The 20,095-nt window shown below is 37.7% G+C and overlaps 1 protein-coding gene and 1 long non-coding RNA gene across 5 annotated transcripts in view; one reads left to right on the top strand and one right to left on the bottom strand.

The window, feature by feature from the left end:
• Positions 1-14,085, top strand: part of cep295 (centrosomal protein 295) — a 109,632-nt gene extending 95,547 nt beyond the window's left edge. For 3 of the 4 annotated variants that reach the window (XM_059964612.1, XM_059964610.1, XM_059964613.1), the window contains 5 exons: positions 7,789-7,849; positions 8,842-9,030; positions 9,110-9,221; positions 11,210-11,309; positions 13,370-14,085. In XM_059964612.1, coding sequence (XP_059820595.1) covers positions 7,789-7,849; positions 8,842-9,030; positions 9,110-9,221; positions 11,210-11,309; positions 13,370-13,411 — 504 coding nt within the window. In that variant the 3' untranslated portion in view covers positions 13,412-14,085. The remainder of the gene's footprint in view (positions 1-7,788; positions 7,850-8,841; positions 9,031-9,109; positions 9,222-11,209; positions 11,310-13,369) is intronic. The other variant, XM_059964611.1, reaches the window with a different exon arrangement.
• Positions 14,086-16,448: 2,363 nt separating this feature from the next.
• LOC132391431 (uncharacterized) lies at positions 16,449-18,454 on the bottom strand. The gene is made up of 3 exons (XR_009511207.1): positions 18,341-18,454; positions 17,074-17,108; positions 16,449-16,530 (listed from the first exon to the last, which is right to left on the bottom strand). It is a non-coding gene; the product is annotated as an uncharacterized LOC132391431 (long non-coding RNA).
• Between the last annotated feature and the right edge of the window lie 1,641 nt (positions 18,455-20,095).

Raw genomic sequence — 20,095 nt, forward strand, 5'->3', positions numbered from 1 at the left:
TCCATGAAAACAGAAGTGCCCCAAAGAATAAGTGATAGTAAAAATATTAGAACTCAAAAGTTTCCCCCGACTTCCCCCACTACTTTAGCAAAAAAAAGTATCAGCGCCCTCCGCCTACCAAGCAAGCAATAGCAGAGCCCCCAATAAAGATCATGATCTGCAATACAGGAAAAACTAATCATTCACCCAAAAATTCCACATACCATATGTGCTCTGTCTCTCTCTTTAAGAGGCAGAGAGGTGTCACCCAGCGAGAGGGATACATAAAACGACTCTGATTTACGGTGTTAGGTTCTGCCACATCACTTTTTTCTTCCCGAGCTCGCTGACTTGAGAATCAGCAACAAAATGAGAGAGAGTGAGTGCGTGATTTGCCAAGTACAGAGCCCCCTCCCATGATGCTTTAGTCAGCAGCAGAGTCGTAGAGTCAGCTTGTGCCCCAAGGTTGCAAAACCTCGGAACCCCAAAGTTGCGCTTGTCTTCTAGGCCACATCATTGGGATATTGAAAAACAGCCAGTCAATAAGCTCTGGAAGTGCCACAAAGAATCAAAATTTGAGTTTAGCTCCAGTTCAGGGTCTATGACAGAACCCCATCGACCTTGAAAAGGAAAACAAGAGAAAATAAAAGTAGAACTTCAGCTGTTTCCACAGCTGAACTTGAATAATTTGCCATTGAGTACCATCTAGCTCCACCCACTATGAAGAATAAACACCGTGAAGTGTGCTACCTATATACGGTATTATTGGATCTTTCTAATGGTGTTTTAAATGGAACATTTGTATAACCGTGACAAAGAAACATTATATAAGATATAATATGGTGCTAAGTACAGCGCTAATATAAATTAATTTTCTATTTTTGCTTTTGTATTCTGTGCTGAATAGACTATGCTAGTTAAATGTATGCCTTGTCCTGAGAGAGGGTTAGTCAGCTTCCTTGCATGTGGTTGAAACAGAAGTAGGTGAGTTGGGTGAGGTTCAAGTGTTTTGTCTACCACTTATTTTTGGACGTCACTATTCTTCTATGTAGTCATGTGATTAGTATGAAAATTCAGTCATTCCAGCTAAAACAGTTTGGTATTTAACTGAATTCGTAGCTGTGTTTGTAAATTAATCCCTCTCCATCTACCTTGCCAATGTTACAGTGTTAAATAGTCTGCTTAATTTTTTACAAAACAAACACTGCTAACTATAAGGATGCAAGACTGCAAATGTTAGAATCTGGAGCAACAAACAAACTGCTGGATGAGCTCAGCAGGCCAAGCATTACCTATTGGTAGGGTGGATGACGCACGCTATCTTATTGCTTTAAATAAATTGGAAGGTGCTGGTGTGTCCATGGCCAACCTCAATGACAAAACAAACCCAAAATCTGAAATTTTGCATAAATGTTAGGCTTAGCATAAAACCTTACACTCTACTGTTTAAGGTACAGGAGTAGAAGTAGGCCATTTGGCCTGTCAAGTCTGCTTTGCCATTCAATCATGGGCTGATCCAATTCTTCCAGTCATCCCCACTCCCCTGTCTTCTCTCCAAACCCTTTGATGCCTTGGCTAATCAAGACCTATCTATCTCTTAATTGCACCCAATGATTTGGCCTCCACAGGCACTCGTGGCAACAAATTTCAGATTTACTAACCTCTGACTAAAGTAATTATTGTGCATCTCTGGTCTAAATGGATGCCCTTCAACCCTGAAGTCATGCCCTCTTGTCCTAGACTCCCCTACCATGGAAAATAACTTTGCCATATCTAATCTGTTCAGGTCTTTTAACATAAAGAATGTTTCTGAGATCCCTCCTCATTCTCCTGAACTTCAGAGAATATAGCCCAAGAGCTAGCTGCCAGATATTCCTAATATGGTAACCCTTTCACTCCTGGAATCATTCTTGTGATTCTTCACTGAACCCTCTCCAATGTCAGTACATCCTTTCTAAAATAAGGAGCCCAAAACGGCACACAACACTCCAAGTGTGGTCTCATGAGTGCCTTATACAGCCTCAACATCACATCCCTGCTCTTATATTCTATACCTCTAGAAATGAATGCCAACATTGCATTCACCTTCTTCACAACTGACTCAATCTGCAGGTTAACCTTTAGGGTATCTTGCACAAGGACTCCCAAGTCCCTTTGCATCTCTGCATTTTGAATTCTCTCCCCATATATAATAGTCTGCCTGTTTATTTCTTCCGCCAAAGTGCATGGCCACATATTTTCCAACATTGTATTTCATTTACTACTTCTTTGCCCATTCCCCTAAACTATCTAAGTCTCTCTGGAGGCTCTCTATTTCCTCAACACTATCCGCTGCTCCACCTATCTTTGTATCATAGGCAAATTTAGCCACAAATCCATTAATCCCATAGTCAAAATCATTGACATACATCGTAAAAAGCAGCTGTCCCACCCCCAACCCCTGTGGAACTCCACTGGTAGCTGGCAGCCAGCCAGAATAGGATCCCTGTATTCCCACTTTGTTTTCTGCTGATCAGCCAATGCTCCACCCATGCTAGTAACTTCCCTGTAATTCCATGGGCCCTTATCTTGCTAAGCAGCTTCATGTGCGGCACCTTGTCAAAGGCCTTCTGAGAATCCAAGTACACCACATCTACTACATCCCTCCTTGTAATTTCCTCATAAAATTGCAGTAGCTTTGTCAAGGAGGAAACCATGCTGGCTTTGTCCTATCTTGTCATGTGCCTCCAGATACGGATGAGATTATAATGTAACAATCAATTCCAACAACTTCCCAACCACTGATAACAGGCTAACAGGTCTGTAGTTTCATTCCTGCTGCCTCCCATCTTTCTTAAATAGTGGAGTAACATTTGCAATTTTCCAATCATCGGGTATGATACCAGAATCTATCGATTCTTGAAAGATCATTGCTAATGCCTCCGCAATCTCTCCAAATACTTCAGAACCGGAGGGTGCATTCCATCAGGTCCAGGAGATTTATCCACCCTCGGACCATTAAGCTTCCTGAGCACCTTCTCAGTCATAATTTTCACTGCACATACTTCACTTCCCTGACACTCTTGAATGTCTGGTGTTTTGCAGATGTCTTCCACTGTGAAGACTGATGCAAAATACACATTCAGTTCCTCTGCCATCTTTGCACCTCTCATTACACTATCTCCAGCATCATTTTCTATTGGTCCTGTAACTCCCCATAACTATCTTTTACCCTTTGTATACTTTTTTAAAAAAAGCTTTTGATATCTTCTTTGATATTAATTGGCAGCTTCCTTTCATAATTCTTTTTCTTAATGACCTTCTTAGTTTCCTTTTGCAAGTTTTTAAAAGCTTCCCAATCCTCTATCTTCCCACTAGCTTTGGCTTCCTTTTGTGCCCTGTTTTGCTTTTACTTTGGCTCTGACTTCACTTGTTAAAATTTCTTCTATTTGGAATATATCTGTCTTGCACTTCCCTCATTTTTCACAGAAACTCCAGCCATTTCTGCTCTGTTGTCATTCCTGCTAGTGTCCCTTTCCAGTCAACTTTGGCCAGTTCCCCCCTCATGCCATTTATTTCACTGAAATACCAATGCATTGGAATTTAGTTTCTCCTTCTCAAACTTCAAAGTTAACTCGATCATATTGTGATCACTGTTCCCTAAGGGTTCCTTAACCTTAAGCCCTCTTATCACCTCTGGATCATTGCACAACACCCAAACCAGCACAGCTGATCCCCTAGTGGGCTCAACAACAAGCCATTCTTAAAAAGCCATTCCTTAGACATTCTACAAAGTTCTCTTTCTTGAGGTCCCATACTGGCCTGGTTTTCCCAATCCACTTTCATGTTAAAATCCCCAACGATGATCATGACATTGCCCTTCTGACATGCCTTTTCTATCTCCTGCTATAATTTGTAATCCATAAAGTTTCTATGGGGAAGAATAAAAGAGGAGGCCCTACATTACCCAAAGAAGGCTTAATTTTAACACCCTCCATTGAAAATATATGCTTTATTTTTATATTAATTTTTGAGCTACTTAATGTTTGGGTGGACCTAACTGAAGTACTTTTATTAAATCACAATGAACAAATAATTTGTGACTGAGTTTCTGTAGAACACCAGTACGATTTACTGTTCTAGTGGAATGGAAAAATCTACTTTTGGCTAAATTTCCCCACTTGTAGATTCATTAGTTATTGCTTCAACATGTTAGGCAGGGGAAAACTGCACACTTGACCTTGACATTACATTTAAAATTGACAGTTGGCAAGATGGTGCCGGCGACAACCTGCAGACAGCTCACAAAACTTCTAAACTGCAATTGATTGCAGCCTGTAATTTCCCTTCTAAGAATGCATTTTTAAGCCAGCTAAACAAACTGCTGCTTTTGTGATCTGGGGCATATGTGTGAATGAGAGTAGAGTCCAGCTACTGTATACATAAACAAGAGAAAATCTGTAGATGCTGGAAATCCAAGCAACACACACAAAATGCTGGAGGAATTGGCCTGAAACATCGATTGTACTTTTTTCCATTGATGCTGTCTTGCCTGTTGAGTTCCTCCAGCATTTTGTGTGATACTGTATACATTAATGTACTTGAACTTGTGGAAATTCCAACATGTAACATTTGTCAAGGAACTGCAAAGGTAAAAATTTTAGAAAGTCTATATTAAACCATGTTTTCAGGAACATGCCAAGCCATTGCACTTGAAAAGCAATGTAAATATATTTGATAGGTGATCAGTTTGCTAGAATTTTTTTCTGCATTTACTCTTATTAGCAAACGGAGAAACAAAACACAAGTACTTAAAGGTATGATTTTGAATAAAACTGTTCAAATTATTATCACTTCATGATCTAATGAAGCTGTTTTTCCAAATCTTATTCAACACTGATTATCAATGGCTGCATGAAAGAGCAATTTTACTACTAAAAATTGCGTAGTTCAGGCCATGATTAAAGACCACCTTTGGAAACACCAGAACAACTGTTGTGTGTAACAAGGTTATGTATTTTCTTATTGAATTTTTGAGCTTCCTATTACCATCTGATGTGCCATCACCTAACCTTGAACTAAAGGAACTCCAATTATTACTAATCAGGAATTTTGATTCACCATGCTCTGTAATGGCGCAAGATTATCGATTCAAAATTTACTGCCACATATAATTAGGACCCAAAAATTAGTAATACTGTTGGGGAAGATGCTATCATCCCTTAGATACCAGTTACCCCACCTGATTTTTTTTTCCCCTATTCAACCAACTTAAGTTCTTTATACAGCATAGCTTTGCCATGAGTATTAACAAAATGCAAGGGCAGTAACTGAAAATTGTTCACTTTAATCTTGAAAATGCTTTTCCAGTCGTCATCTATATGCAGTTTCCTTCAGAGCTGGAGATAAAAATTATCTGTACATTTTCACACCTGATTCCAAAGCACAAATTGCAATATTCTGATGCACTTGAACATTGAAAGTAAATTTGCATATTGTGCATAGGTACATACCTACTTAAAGAGAATTATATTAAATGACAATTTTGTATAAATTTATTTTGTGAGTTGTTAGTAATTTAAACTGCCTAATTTTAACCCATTAATATTATTCATTGAATAATTATATATATTTGGATTAGTTAATTTACATGAAATGTTATAAAAATCCCAATTGCATGGAAGTACCTAAATGCAGACATTATTGCCAACATAATATCCAAGCAGTTGGGTAAAGCAGCTAGTTAATAAGAGAATCTGAAATGTTGCAAGTGCTCAGGCTCATTCTGTAAAGTGCTACTGTTTCAGACTGTTAGAATGCTCCATAGCCTTGTGACCAGTCCAACTAAGTTCACTTCTACCTCCTGCACAAGGTCCACAAGCAAGACTGTCTGAACATGCTAGGTTATTTAGCATGCTCTGGCTCATCCAAAGCTTTTTCTTATCTTAATTCCATTTTCTTACCCCAGCCTAATCCTTACCCCCTTGGAACCATAGCACTTTGCCCTCTGCCACTCTGACAAGTCCTTACCTGCTAGTCTTTCCTACAGATAAGTAACCCCTTTATTTGTATTCACATACCAGACAAGATATCAGACATTCTTCAAATCAAGGCTCAATCATTTTCCCTCCACCAGCATAATCATGATATTGTATCTGGCTATGCAAGTTTCTCCCCATCTCAGGATAGGTTAGCTATAACATCCAATACCAGCCAACAGGTTTACACAGACAGTTCAACTGTACTTTTTCTCAACTTCCTACACTGGCTCTATTTTTTCCAGTTTTTCCATCTTTCATATCTGCTGTAATAAGTAATTAGCCTTTTAACACAAATGCCTCTGTAATGTTTTGTCCATTTTGAACCAATACACTTTGCTCTTCTGTCTTCATTTGCTTCCCCTCCACAGTGTAAACATTAAGTTCCCCAGTGCTCAATTCTACCCCACCACCATTGCGGTTAATGGATTATCTTTTCCAGTTTTCACTGACAAAAAGGTCTTAGGCCTTGAATGTTAATGGTTTCCTTTAAAACAACAGCTGCCTGATCTGAGTATTTCCAATGTTTCCTTTATTTCAGATTTATAACATTTGCATTTTCTTTATTTGCAATATCTTTTCATTCTACTTTTTTCTTGACCCCCATGTGGTATTGTGATAAGGATTTTCCTTTGTTAAATTCCTCTACTTAATTTTTTTCCATTTGACTTTTGTCTGTCACTTAAAAACTTCAGTCATGTCAACTTTGGTATTCCCTTATGAAATTTATGATGCCTCATTTCTGTTTGTTGGTAATTACATCAATTTCAAAAACTGATTTCTAAACATGTCCGAGTGAGAGAGAAACCAAAAAGGGAGCAGTTTATCCAAGTTGTTTTTTTTTACTATAATAAAGATATCATAGTCAATCGATGCTCAGGATTAAGTGTAGTCTCATAAAACCCTATCTTGTATCTTGTTGAACCTCCATTATTGTCTACTTTCCTGTAAATGATTAGATTTTACTTAACTAACATTTAAAATGTTTTCTTTCGAGATGTTATGTATTTCATTCATAACATTTCTTCCTTTCAGCCAATTTAGTGTTTCTGTTATCTCAAATCTTGTCTGATAGTAGTTTTCTAGTATCCCCAAAAACTTCCTTAAAACCATTAACTTCCTTCCTTCATACTTGATAATCACCTTCAAATTTTGTATCTTCTCGCCTGCTTTTCATTTAGTACTTTTCAAATTTGGCTATGTTTGTACTTTTTTTTTAATCACCGCATTTTAGATTTTAGTCTCAATTTTTATACATTCCATTCTGAAAAGTTAAGTAGTCTTTTTTGCTGAGTGTAGTGTTACTTTGAAAAGCAAACAGTAGAGGTGTTTTTTTTTCTAATTACATTGCCTCTCAAGAGGCCTGCATACCAGTGTCTCAAATAGAAAAACACGAAACTGCAGATATTAAAAATCTGAAATAAAAGAAAATCGCTGAAGATGAAGCAGCACCTTTTTTAAAAAATCTGTCATTTGGGTTCCATTTGTGTTTTTGTATCTTTATCTCCATATATTTGGACTTTATTTTAAGAAAAATGGGCATATGATTTAATTGTACTCAAAATACTTGCTGATATTGCAGTGTGATTTATTATGTGGGTGCAGATCAGCTATGATCTACTTAATGTAGAGATGCAGGTCAATGTTCTGAATGGCCATCAGAATTACATTAACAAATTTCTGTGGCCTAATGCAACAGAGTATGCAGAGAAACTGATTAGAATTTGATCCCATTTTATGATTTTATCTTGTTATTAACGGATGTGAGTATTAATTGTTTTTTTTTATGCAGACAAATGGAATGCACCCTGTAATTCCCGTGAACACAAGTTCTGAATCACGAAAATCTGAAGGTAAAAGGAATTGTTTTAGTTCTGTAATTATTGAACATGGTTTGCTCAACTCTCATTTATTCAAGGAAGTTTTACATGGTGTCATTTAATTTATCAAACAGCAAAAGGATTTAGAAAGTTTTTATTTCTGTAATGGTTCTTCTGTCCCCCATTCACCCTTTTGGATCAAATCAGTCTGTCTGCAATCTTGATGGCTTGTTTAACTTGAGCTGGGCTTCTGGCCATGCCATCAAAAATCCTTATTTTCATCTTGATAACCACTCATTTTGTACGTCATCTATTGGGAGCAGGAACTATGCCTTTTAGATTCCAATATTCCAACACCAGTTACTGGTAGACCACTGCACTGCAGAATTTGTGCCTCAGACTACTACCTGTGACCATAGTAACTTGTTCTGCTACTTTCACTTCTAGTAGTATTCCAAGCATATTTGTTCCCATAGAGTGTGATTGTAAAGACCTCTAGATTACACTTCTAAGAACAGATAGAAATAAATCACATTTTGTTTCTTAAAATAATAAAAATTTTCACAAGAAATTCCACAATCTTTCGACTTAAGCTACTGGACCATTATGTTCAATTATTTAATCCCTCTTAAAATAGCTTGGAGGAAAATGCATTCAGACATCTTAAATCTGAGCAGCATGGCAATGTAGCAGTTAGCGTTACGCTTTATAGCATCGGCAATTGGAAGTCCAATTCTCACAGCTGTCTGTAAAGGGTTTGTAGTTTCCCTGACTATGTGGGTTTCCTCCGTTTTCCTCCCACATAATAAAAAGATGTACAGGATAGGGTTAATAAGTTGTGGGCATGCTATGTTGGTGCCAGAAGCATCACATCCCCAGTCTGACGCTGATGTAAACGCATTTCACTGCATGTTTGGATGTGCATATGATGAATGAAGCTAGTTTTTTAAACAATCATTATCTTTTAAATATGATTCAATTTTCAAGATGAAATATTCATTGTTCATGATATTAACTTTTCACAGTTATGATATTTGAGTTTGAACCATCTGCTAAGATTTTGAATGAAGCAGTTTTGAAGAGAAAACAGAAATTTCTTGCAAATTCTGCAAAACGCATGGAAGACTTGAAAAAGAAAGAAAAATCTGGAATAGTGAAATCTGAACTATATGCTAGACCAATTAGTCATGAGCAAGGACAATCTTCTGGTTTTGGTAAGAACTGTACTGACTAATTTTTTACTATTCCTTCATAAATGGTTATATTAAGTTGTTTCATTTGTGTACTAAACAGCAGCATCATCATCATCAGTGGCAACTCATTTGAAGATGGTGGGAGAAGTAAAAGTCACCACTCCAGAGGACAGGAAAGCTGTAGAAGCCGAGATGCGACAAAGAACACTCCGGTACAGTAGGAAAAAAAAACTTAGTTTCAATTAGAGTTGAGACATATCTGCCACATAGCATTTCACTTAATATCTTTGGATTGGATTATTTACTAATGGTTAGACATACATGGAAACCTTAACTACCATTAAAGGGCCTGAAATTTTAATTTCAAATTGTAGTTTTTCCACTATTATCAGCTTGTGTTTCCAAGATTAAAATTCAAATTATTAAAGTGTTAAATCTGCCACACACTCACCAAAAGGTATATCAAGTGACCAAAAGTTCAGCTGATGAAGTGCCCTTAAATAACACTTAAAAGAAAAGTACGAAGAGGTAAGGAAATAGCTGAATGTGTTGGATGGTTTAAATTGTTCCAGTTTAAGATGGCACTGGTGATGCCCAGCGATTACTTAGTCAGCAAAATACAAAACAAAGAGAACTGCTAAACACCTTATGATCAATACTTTATTAATAATGATTACCACTAGCAATAGAAGGAGAGATGAGGCATGGCAGAGGCTAGTGCAGGCAGGAGCGAGGAACATCCTGATGTCTGATTGATTTGAGCTCCAGGCCAAAGCATGGCCCCAGAGCTGTCCAAGAACAAATGGCAACTCAATGTTTGAGTGATTTAAACACTGGGCCAGATTGAAAAGGTCAAAGTGTTAAGATTGGAGGTGAGGGGCAGTCTGGTTCTGCCTGGTTCTACTCTCTGATCCATGACATTTACTCAGTTCTGCACTTAACTGGGGTCTGCAGCCTGCTCTAGCTGCAGTGATGACTGGCTGTTCTGTCTGGCCCTGTGACATTTACTCAGCTCTGCAATGAACTGAGGCTGTAGTGATGCCTGGCTTCGTGGCTTTCATAAAACTTCAGTTTTGAATGCTTTCTGCTTGCTTTCATTGTTTACACAATTTTCTTCTTTTTGCCCATTGGGTGTTTAACATATTTTTAAAAATGGGTTCTTTTGTTTTGTGGCTGCCTGTAAGGAGATGACTCTCAAGGTTGTATAATGTATATGTACTTTGAATTGGGTATGTCCAATGAAAGGTTTAATGCAAGTTCATTTTTCTATGATGTATTATTGCTCAAAACAAGGTTTCTTTCTCTTTTAATCTTTTTATTAATTTTCAAAAACATAAGCATAATAACGATAGTAGTACAGAGAGATTTGGATTACATTGTTGGTAAACAATATATACGAGTAAAAGCTATAGATAACAGAAATGTACTAAGCCTCCCAAACTCTTAATGTAATTAAACATGGTAGAAAAAAATGAAAACGTGAATAAAAAAAATTTTTAAAACCCCAAATTAGAAAACAAAAAAGATTAAACAGAACTAAACAAAGCTGGGCTATTATATTACATCGGATACAATCAATAATGTCAATAACTCCGCTCCTCTATCCATATATTTAAGGTTAATAAAAAGGGTTCGGAAAAAGGATAAACAAGGTTTCTACTAGTTGTATTTTATTGTCAGTAGATTCTTGGAAAAATGAGTTACTAGTAAACAGGAAGGCACTGTTAAGGAAACCTGTAAGAATGAGTTTGTCTTGAAACCTGTCAAATTTAAAATCAAGACAATTACTAATGTGCTGATTATTGTTAAGAGGTTGTCAGGCTGACATTGGCTTTGGCAACAGACTAGCAAGAGAGGTAGGAGGGTTGTTTCTGGGCTTTAGCCAATGAAAAAGTGAGCATGGAGGTACTAGATGTGGGAGAGGATCTTCAGCAGTGGAAAGATAACTTCATATCTCTAAGTTAACATGTGTGTATTTGGTGGGTTAGGAGGAAGCATTTTTGCTATGTAGTGTAACTTGCAGGCAAATGCAAAATGCCAGTCCTGGCCCTGGTACAATTAAAACTACTATTTTCACCTGCATACTAAGTTCCAAATTAGGAACTCTAGATATACAATTGTTTTTGAATACCTGGAAAAACAGTGCAATTACATTTGTCAGTTTGTATTTACCCTTCTATAAACAATATTTTCTCTTCAGTCTCTACAGTCAGCTTGAAGAAGTGAAAAACAAGAAAAGGGAAGTGAACAGACAAACAGTTTGTACTAGAAATCGAGAAAAAGCAAAAGAATTTCAGAAGGTAATTTTTCTGCCTGTCCATTTTTGCTTCTAAATAAAAATAAATTCAAAGCTATTATAATAAAGTTTAGTAATACTAATCTTCCCACCACTTCAACCTTTGTTATCGGAGACATTGGGATGGTTTGCTTGTTATATGCCTTGCTTACTTTGGTTTTAACATTGTTTACCATCCATCCGAATAACTTTCTTTAATGGTGCCTCAAACTATCTTGCTCCATTGTTTACATTTCTCATTATGTGATTGCTAGATATTTATAGTAAAATATTGTAGCTCAAGTAATGAAAATTCACCTTCAGAATTCATAAATCACTCCCAATACATCTGAGGTATGAAATAAAATTCACTCATGAAATTTGTGTGTGTTTTAAAAGTTGCATTTCTTAACCCAAGTATAAATCATGTGGTTTCAGATTACAGACTATCTTCTAGGAACACAACTAATAACTTCTCTCTTCCCCCAACCGACCCTAACGCAAGAGTCACCTGTAGTTACCTTATTTGGGCTTCCACTACCTATTAATATAATTAGATGGCAAGTCATAAAATGAATGCCTGGATGTTGCCATATCAACTCTGTTTTGTGGCCACAATACAAACTATTTTAGTAATGAGACCAGTGTTGCTATCCCTCTGGCCATACTTTGTAAATTCGAGGGCTAGAGATTCCTCCATAAAATTAGTTTTCATTGAATCATTTAACATCAGAGTGATTAGTGGTAAATCTGAAAGTAAATGGACATATTCCTCTGAAGTTTCTGGGAAGTCTTGCTGTGTTGTTGGGTTTCCTCAAGGGCTTGCTAGGTAAATTGACTATCTGGCTTTGATCTCTTCACTTTATCTGGTATTGTGGAGGTAAGATTAACACTTGCCCGATCATGCTGATGAAACCAACAACCTTTAATGCTGAGGCCTCTTGGTTTGGCGTAATTTAAAAATTTCCACCCCAACATCTACACTTTTCCTGACTTTTTTTTTTCTTTTTCTCTAGTAGATTATTGATCTTTAAGCTTTGAATTGAATTGACTTTATTACTTGTATCCTTCATATACATGAGTAAAAATCTTTAGGTTACGTCTCCATCTAAATGTGCAACTTATAGTAATTTATAATAGTATGTAAAACAGGACAGTCAATATAACATAGAAATACAGTTGCATCAGCATGAATTAAGCAGTCTGATAATGTGGTGGAAGAAGTTGTCCTGGAGCCTCTTGGTCCTGGCTTTTATGTTGTGGAAGAGTTTCCTGGATGGTAGCAGCTGGAACAGTTTTACAGAGCTGAAGGGTATCAGGTAGTTTCCATAAACAAAAATATGGCTGATATTTCATTTCACAATTCACAGGCAGATCTGCTAGTGTGATCAGAGTGGGTTTAAAACTAGATTGGTGGGGGGGGGTGGGTAGTGGGTGGTGTCCCAAGAATCCGGAAGGCTGATGAGAAGATGAAAAATGATGCAGAAGTCAGTGATAGGAAGTTGAATAGGGATGATGGGTAGGAGAATGGCCAAGAGCATGTAAGACATTAAGTGTAAAATTTGGGAGGTCATGGTGCTGGTGGAGTATCATGTTCTGTTTTGGTTGCCCTGCCAAGGGAAAGATGTTATTAAACTGGAAAGCGTACAAAGAAGATTTACAAGGCTGCTGCCAGGACTTGAGGGACTGAGTTATAGAGGTACAGAGACAACTTTTAAACCAGTTGAACAGGTACATAGATTGGAAATGTCCAGAAGATTATATGCTCCGTGCTGGCAAATAGGACTAGCTTGGATGTGGCATCCTTTTTGGCATGGTCCATTTGGGCTGAGGGGTGTATTTCTGCACTGTATAACTGGCTCAGTAACTCGTTACTTGTATAACATCATGAATAGAAGCCCAGGTGAAACTTGTGCTCCATCAACTAAGCCTTGTTTCTGGAATGGGAATTTCCAAAACCTCAATGGGAAAGTATTTTTTAAATATGTATAGTGCTATGCAATGTTATAAGTACATGTAGTTTTTAAACTTCTGGATTTTATTTACTAAAAATGTCTCTCTTTACTCCATTCTTCCCCATTAAAGAGAACATTGGAAAAGCTAAGAGCAAACAGAGTTCGCAAGTGATGCATCTGCAATCTTTGGATCAATCAAAAATAATTGCATTGTGATGTATATAAGTATGTATATTAATATACCCCTGGATTTCTATTGTTATTTTTATATAATTACATCATTTGTAATTTTATATTTATTTAGACCATTGTACAAATCTGTAGGTGAGTATAAAATGTTGGATCCTTTTATTTTTGTAAATTCTGTATAATTCATTATTCTAAATAGACATGTAAATTACATTTCATATTTATCTAGTTCATAAACAAATACAGTTTTCAATAAAACCACCTATTGTTTTATAAATCAGAAGTTACTTGGACTGAATCACTGGATAAATAACACCTCACTCAAGTTCAAATTTACTTGGCAATATTATAACAGTGCAAAAGACTCCTGCTCTAAACTATCAGCTCTTGATTGACTATGTTCTTCTGTTCTAATGATGCAAATAGTAAAACTCATGGCTAATATCAGGTGTCACTTTGACGGTCCTTGTGTACTTTTGGATGAAATACCTCAAATAAAATGAATAGTTTGTGCTGAACTGCAGCGATTAGATTAATTCATTTTAAAAGTCACAAGATAATTATAACTCTGACTTCACTGACATTTACTTTATCAAACTTTTGATGGTAAATAAATAAATCATACTTTCCCCAATGGTGATTGTGTTGTATCTCATTTTGTATATATTATTCTTGATTTGCATCAAAGGGGCTTTTGTGCAAGAGAAAAAGCGAAGTGTGCAAATTCAAAAATAGACATTAAAAATATTAATCATAATAAATAAATATGCAATAAATATCAAGTGAGTCCATAGGTTGTGTGAAGTTTATTGATGGGGTGAGTGAAGTTGTCTCCTTGGGTTCAAGAGCCTGATGGTTGAGGGGTAGTAACAGTTCCTAAACCTGGAGGCGTGGGTCCTTCGGCTCCTGTAATTTCCTGATGGCAGCAGTGAGAAGAAAACGTGGCCTGGATGGTGAGCATCCTTAATAATGGATGCTGCTTTCCTGTGGCAGACGTATGTGTAGATGTGCTCAATTTACACATAATGGTGAGTAATAGCCACAGATTTTATTTTTGTTTTATTGAACACTGCCTCATGCATCATGTGGTTTAATATTGTGAAACTTAACAGAGATTTCCATAGAGAACATCCCTGTATCTTTAACCATAAGTTTTAAAATGACAAATCAGCATTTGGGAGGGAGGTTCAAAATCTAGTTGAGTCTTGCCACAGCAACTACTTCTCTTTTAATATCAGCAAAACCAAAGAGTTGATCATTGATTACAGGAGGCTGAAACGGGGTTGGGGGGGGGGGGGGGGGGGGTTGTCTGTGAGCCAGTCCTCATTAGGAGTTCAAAAGTGGAATCCGTAACATTAAATTTCCTTGGCATTATCATATCACCCTCTTTCACAGGTTCTACCAGTCTGCTGTTGACAGTACAATCTTCTATGCAGAGATGTGCTGCAGCAATGGCGTCAAATCGGGTGATGCCAACTGGCTCTGATATAGGAGTCAAACTGGACACTCTAGAGGCTATGGTAGAACAAAGATCCCTATGGAAAATAATGGCAATTCTGGACAATGTTTCTCGTCCTCCACATGCCACCTTTGCTGAATAGAGGAACTCTTTTTAGTAACAAATTAAGACAGATGCGCTGCTCCAAAGAGTGCTATATGAGGTCATTCTTACCCTTGGCCATTAGGCTCTATAATGAGTCAACCTATAGCCGGGGAAGTGATGACCCTTCCTGTTAGATTGTTTGAAGTAACTTATTTTTTTATTCTTAATTCTTTTCTAATATTTGTATATTGTGTATCTGTGCACTTGAAATGCTACTGTGACTAACTCCCTTTGCGATCAATAAATTATCCATCTATCTATATTAGGGAATCTGTCCTGGGACTAGAATGTAAGTGCCATTTCAAAGAAGGCACAGCAGCATTTCTTTCATACAAGTTTTTAATAGAATTTGCATGTTATTTAAAACTTTGTCAAACTTTTCTGGATACACAGTGGAGGATATCCTAACTTGGTGCATCAAGGACTGATAAGGAAATGCCAATATCCAGGAACATTTTACTATCGGGAAAGTGGTAAAGAAGCCTGAAGGCATGCACTTACTGATTCAGTAACATCTTTTTTCCCTGATTTTCTAAATGAACATTGAACCCATGAACACTACCTCACTACTTTTTTATTTCTGTTTGTTTTGTATTATTTATTTTAACTTATTATTAGTTTGAAGTTAGTTATTTTAACTTTTATTATAATTTTAACTTATTATTATTTTCAAACTAACTGTAGCTCACTTTGGCCTCTTTCAGTTCTATTTTTTCAATGTTCTCACTTATTCTTTCTTGTTGCCGATCGGTGGGGTGCGGATTTGGTCTTGTTTCTCCCTGTGGGTAATCTGTTAGTTTTTATGTGAGGGAGGGGTTGGGGTTTGAGTATTTGTTTATTTTTCTTCTTGTGTGGGGGAAGGTGGAGATAAGATGCCTTTCAACCACTTCTATGGTTTTTCTGTATTTTATAGCTATCTGGAGAAGATGAATCTCAGAAGTATTCTGCATACTGTACATTAATAAAAAGAATCTTTGAACTATTAGACATACTGTAATTCAGTTTTTCTCTATCTTTATCATGCTTTTCATTGTACTGCTGCTGTAAAGTTAACAAATATCACAACATATTAAACCTGCTTCAGAAAAGCCTACAGAAAGTAGTGTGTACAGCCTATCCCAGGAAAAGCCCTCCCCACCATTGAGCACATCTACAAGGAGTGCTGTTACAACAAAGCAGTGTCCATCATCAAAGGCCCCCACTATCCAGGCCATGCTCTCTTCTTACTACTGCCATTGCAGAAATCCCACACCACCAGGTTCTGGCACTGTTACTTACATTCAACCATCAGACTCCTGAACCAGTGTGGATAACTTCAATCACCTCCACATTGAACTGATTCCACACCTTATGGACTCACTTTCAAGGACTCTAGAACACAAGTTCTCAGTATTATTTTTATTTATATTTATTTATTTGCAGTTTGTCTTTTACACATTGGTTGGTTGTCAGTCTTCGTGTGTAGGCTTTCATTGATTGTCTTGTTCTACTGTGAATGCCTGCAAGAAAATGAATCTCAATATAGTACATGGTGATATATGCATACTTTAATAATAAATTTACTTTGAACTAAACTTTGAAGTGCAGCTGAGAGATGTACAATCAGCCAGCATGATTAGGCTAGAGATGCATTAACTGGATAATTCTGCGACACAGGGCCACAAGAAGCTGGCAAGGTTAAGACTATGGGGACCCATAGAGAGAATACAAGTGTTGGAGAGAGGGAGGTAATAACATATTAAAAAAGCTTGTTACTTAATTAGTTACTTGAAACTTGCTCTTTAATTAATTTAATCTTGTTATTAAATTGGTCATCGTTCTCCCTATTTCCATGTAAACCAAATTCAGATGCAGATGTGAATCGTATTTGTAATTCTATCCATTTTGGAAATTAAGATTCAGTCCTTGGTTACATGTAGAAATTGAACACCAATTTTTTTTATATATAACTAGTGCATGCACCAAATGTTTATATTTCTACTGCCCTTGCAATGCATCTCTACACAGCTATGCAACAAGTTAAACAACTTATCAGAAATCACCTGGTATGGAAGCTTTCTTCAGGGTTTCTGATAATCTGTAATATGAAACTGCAGAAAGTTGAGTAAAATACATATTAAATCCAATACAAAATTATCACATGCCTGAATATGCTAAGAGTGTCAATTATTCTCACATTCAGAGTTAACTAAGGTAATGCGCATGCAAAAGTCCATAATTAAGCCACATAAACAAGAGTAACTCGTGGTGCAATGTTATTTTAATAATGATGAACAAAACATAGCTACTAAATGTTTACCAATATTACAAAAACTTAAAACTCGCATTTTTCACTTGTAAAAATGCCATCCCTTTCTTGCAGTTCCTCCATCTTTGTGGCATCTGCTCTCAGGATGAGACTTTTCATTCCAGAACTAATGAGGTGTCCTCCTCCTTCAGTGAAAGGGCCTTTCCTTTCTCCATCAATGCTGCCTTCACCTTGTCCTCCCACCACCCCTCCAGAGATGGGGTTCCTCTTGTCCTCACCTACCACCCCACTAGTGTCTGCACCCAGCACATAATTCTCAGTAACTTCCGCCATCTCTGATGGAGCCCCATCAGCAAGCACAATGTTTCCCTCCACCCTATATTCCACTTTCTACAGGGATTGCTGACTATGCAACTCCCTTATCCATTTGTCCTTCCCCACTGATCTCCCTCCTGGCACTGATCCTTGCAAGAGGAACAAGTGCTACACCTGCCCCCTACATCTCCTCCTTTACTACTATTTAGGGCCACAGACAGTTCTTCCAGGTGAGGCAACACTTCACCTGCGAGTCTTGGGGGTCATCTACTTTTTCTGGTGCTCCCAGTGAGGCCTCCTGTATATCAGTGAGACCCAACACAGATTAGGAGGCCACTTTGCTGAGCACTTAGCAGAAAAAGTGGGATCTCTAAGCAGCCTCCCATTTCAATTTTTCTTCCCATTCCCATTACAACGTGTCAGACCAGGGCCTCCTCATAGATGAGGCCTCATGTTGGAGGAGCAACATCTTGTATTTCATCTTGGTAGTCTGCAACCTGATAGCATAGCCATTGATTTCTCGACCTTTCATTAATTGCCCCCCTCCACCTTCACCATTCCGCATTCTCATTCCCTCTCTCACCTTATCACTGATCTCCTTTCAATGCCCCCTTCGCCAGCCCTTTATCTTTCTCCAATCAACTTCCCAGCCCCTTACTTCATTCCTCCCCCTCCTGTTTCACCTATCACCTACCACCTTGTACTAATTTCTCCACTCCCTCCACCTTCTTGCTCTGACTTCTCACCTTTTTTTCCCCTGTCCTGATGAAGGGTCTCAGCCTGAAATGTTAACTGTTTATTTTTTCCCATAGATACTGCCTGGCCTGCTGAGTTCCTCCAGCATTTTGTGTGTGTTGCTTGGACTTCCAGCATCTGCAGATTTCCTCTTGTTTGTACTCACACATATTGCTGTTTCAAGGGCATATAAAGAGAGGATGGAGATAAAAGTCTTTCAGTTGTGCTTGAATTGAAAGTGACCTATGCAGGAAATTATGTAAATAAAAACTGCTTGTGTACAGGAAGTAATGTTCATACAAAATGAACTGCATCTCTAGAGACCAGATTATTCCCTGCCTAGCACACATAGGATGTCAAATTTAACCACAGTATTGAAACTAAAAGTCAAATTATCATTTTATTAACTTTTTGGCAAAAGAAGGATAATCTCAGAAACTGGTCTTGAAAACCATCTTACTACATCATCTTCAAGCGTTGCCACTCATGTTTCCTAATTTTCTTACCTTGGCTAGGGAAAGTTTGTGCAACCAACCCTGAAGTCCAATCATATCTCTTGGCTTGCTTGTCTTTCAGTAAGGTGACATCACCTGCTTGTATATCTGGCTTCTCTGGAATTGCTAATTTACTCTTTTTACCACTTTAGCCAAAAAGTTTTGGCCGAACTCTGGACTTGCCTCCATTATAGCCAGTATAGGTCAGTATTGTTAAAATGACCTGGCTGAAAAGGAGGAGAGTGAAGGAAGCATAGTAGGGGTCAAAGTACAAGGCTCACCTGGATCTTAAGAGACTGAAATTAGTGGTTGGGAGCTTACAATAGCTGTAACATTGGCCATGAAAGATATCAGGTTGTCACATATGAGCTTCGAAGACCCAATTTTACAGAATTTTGCATCAAGAATCCGATGCATAATGCTAATTATCTTTTCCCAAGAGCCACCCATATATGAAGCATGTGGGGGGTTGGAAATCCATGTGCAGCTTTGATCAGAGAAGTAGCTATTCACATGCTTATTTTTGCAGCTTTTGGCATTGATTTGAAGCTCTTCTCAGACTCTAGTGAAATTGGTGCTACAGTTCAATGGTAGCCACTTCCCTGGTCCCCTGATTGCAAAGATGTGTCAGAGAACATTGATGAAACCTGACATGTCCATTGATTTCATCACTTCGATGTGAATAGCTATGTGTTCAAGCACATAAAAATGATGACCCAACGTTTAGAATTTGCATGACCTCCATGTGTTTTCCTTGCAGTGATGGACCATGGGCCAACACGTCCAAATCCAGAAATGTAAATGCAAGGTCAGTGTTCAAGTGATCACTGGCAAGTCTGCCATCTTCTGGTCTTGCATTGTCACACAACTGTAGATCAGGCTACTGATTGTTCACTTCCCTCCAACAATCCATAAACCTTCTATTTGTATGGCTCCTTAAGCAAAATGCCGGCCTTGATGACATACTTGTTCGTAGTAATGTCTAATGAACAGAAAGTTTAAATGATACTCGGAATGACGGTTGGGTGAGTTTCCTCTGAAATGAGTTGTGCCTTCTTAATACATCCTCTAACTTGCATTGGCTCCTCAGAGTCAAGAAAGGGACAGTGTTTACTAAGGAGACGTCTTGGGAGAGATGCCTGCTTTGTGATGCACTGTACTTACTCTGCATAAATCTGCCTTTGAACAACAAGGAGTCTAACCTTTGCCTGATTCAGTTGCTCTGAGCTGAGAGGTTGCTTACTAAAATGCAAAGACTGTGTTTGACTACTC

This window comes from Hypanus sabinus, chromosome 3 (genome assembly GCF_030144855.1).
Source record: "Hypanus sabinus isolate sHypSab1 chromosome 3, sHypSab1.hap1, whole genome shotgun sequence".
Lineage (NCBI taxonomy): Eukaryota > Metazoa > Chordata > Chondrichthyes > Myliobatiformes > Dasyatidae > Hypanus > Hypanus sabinus.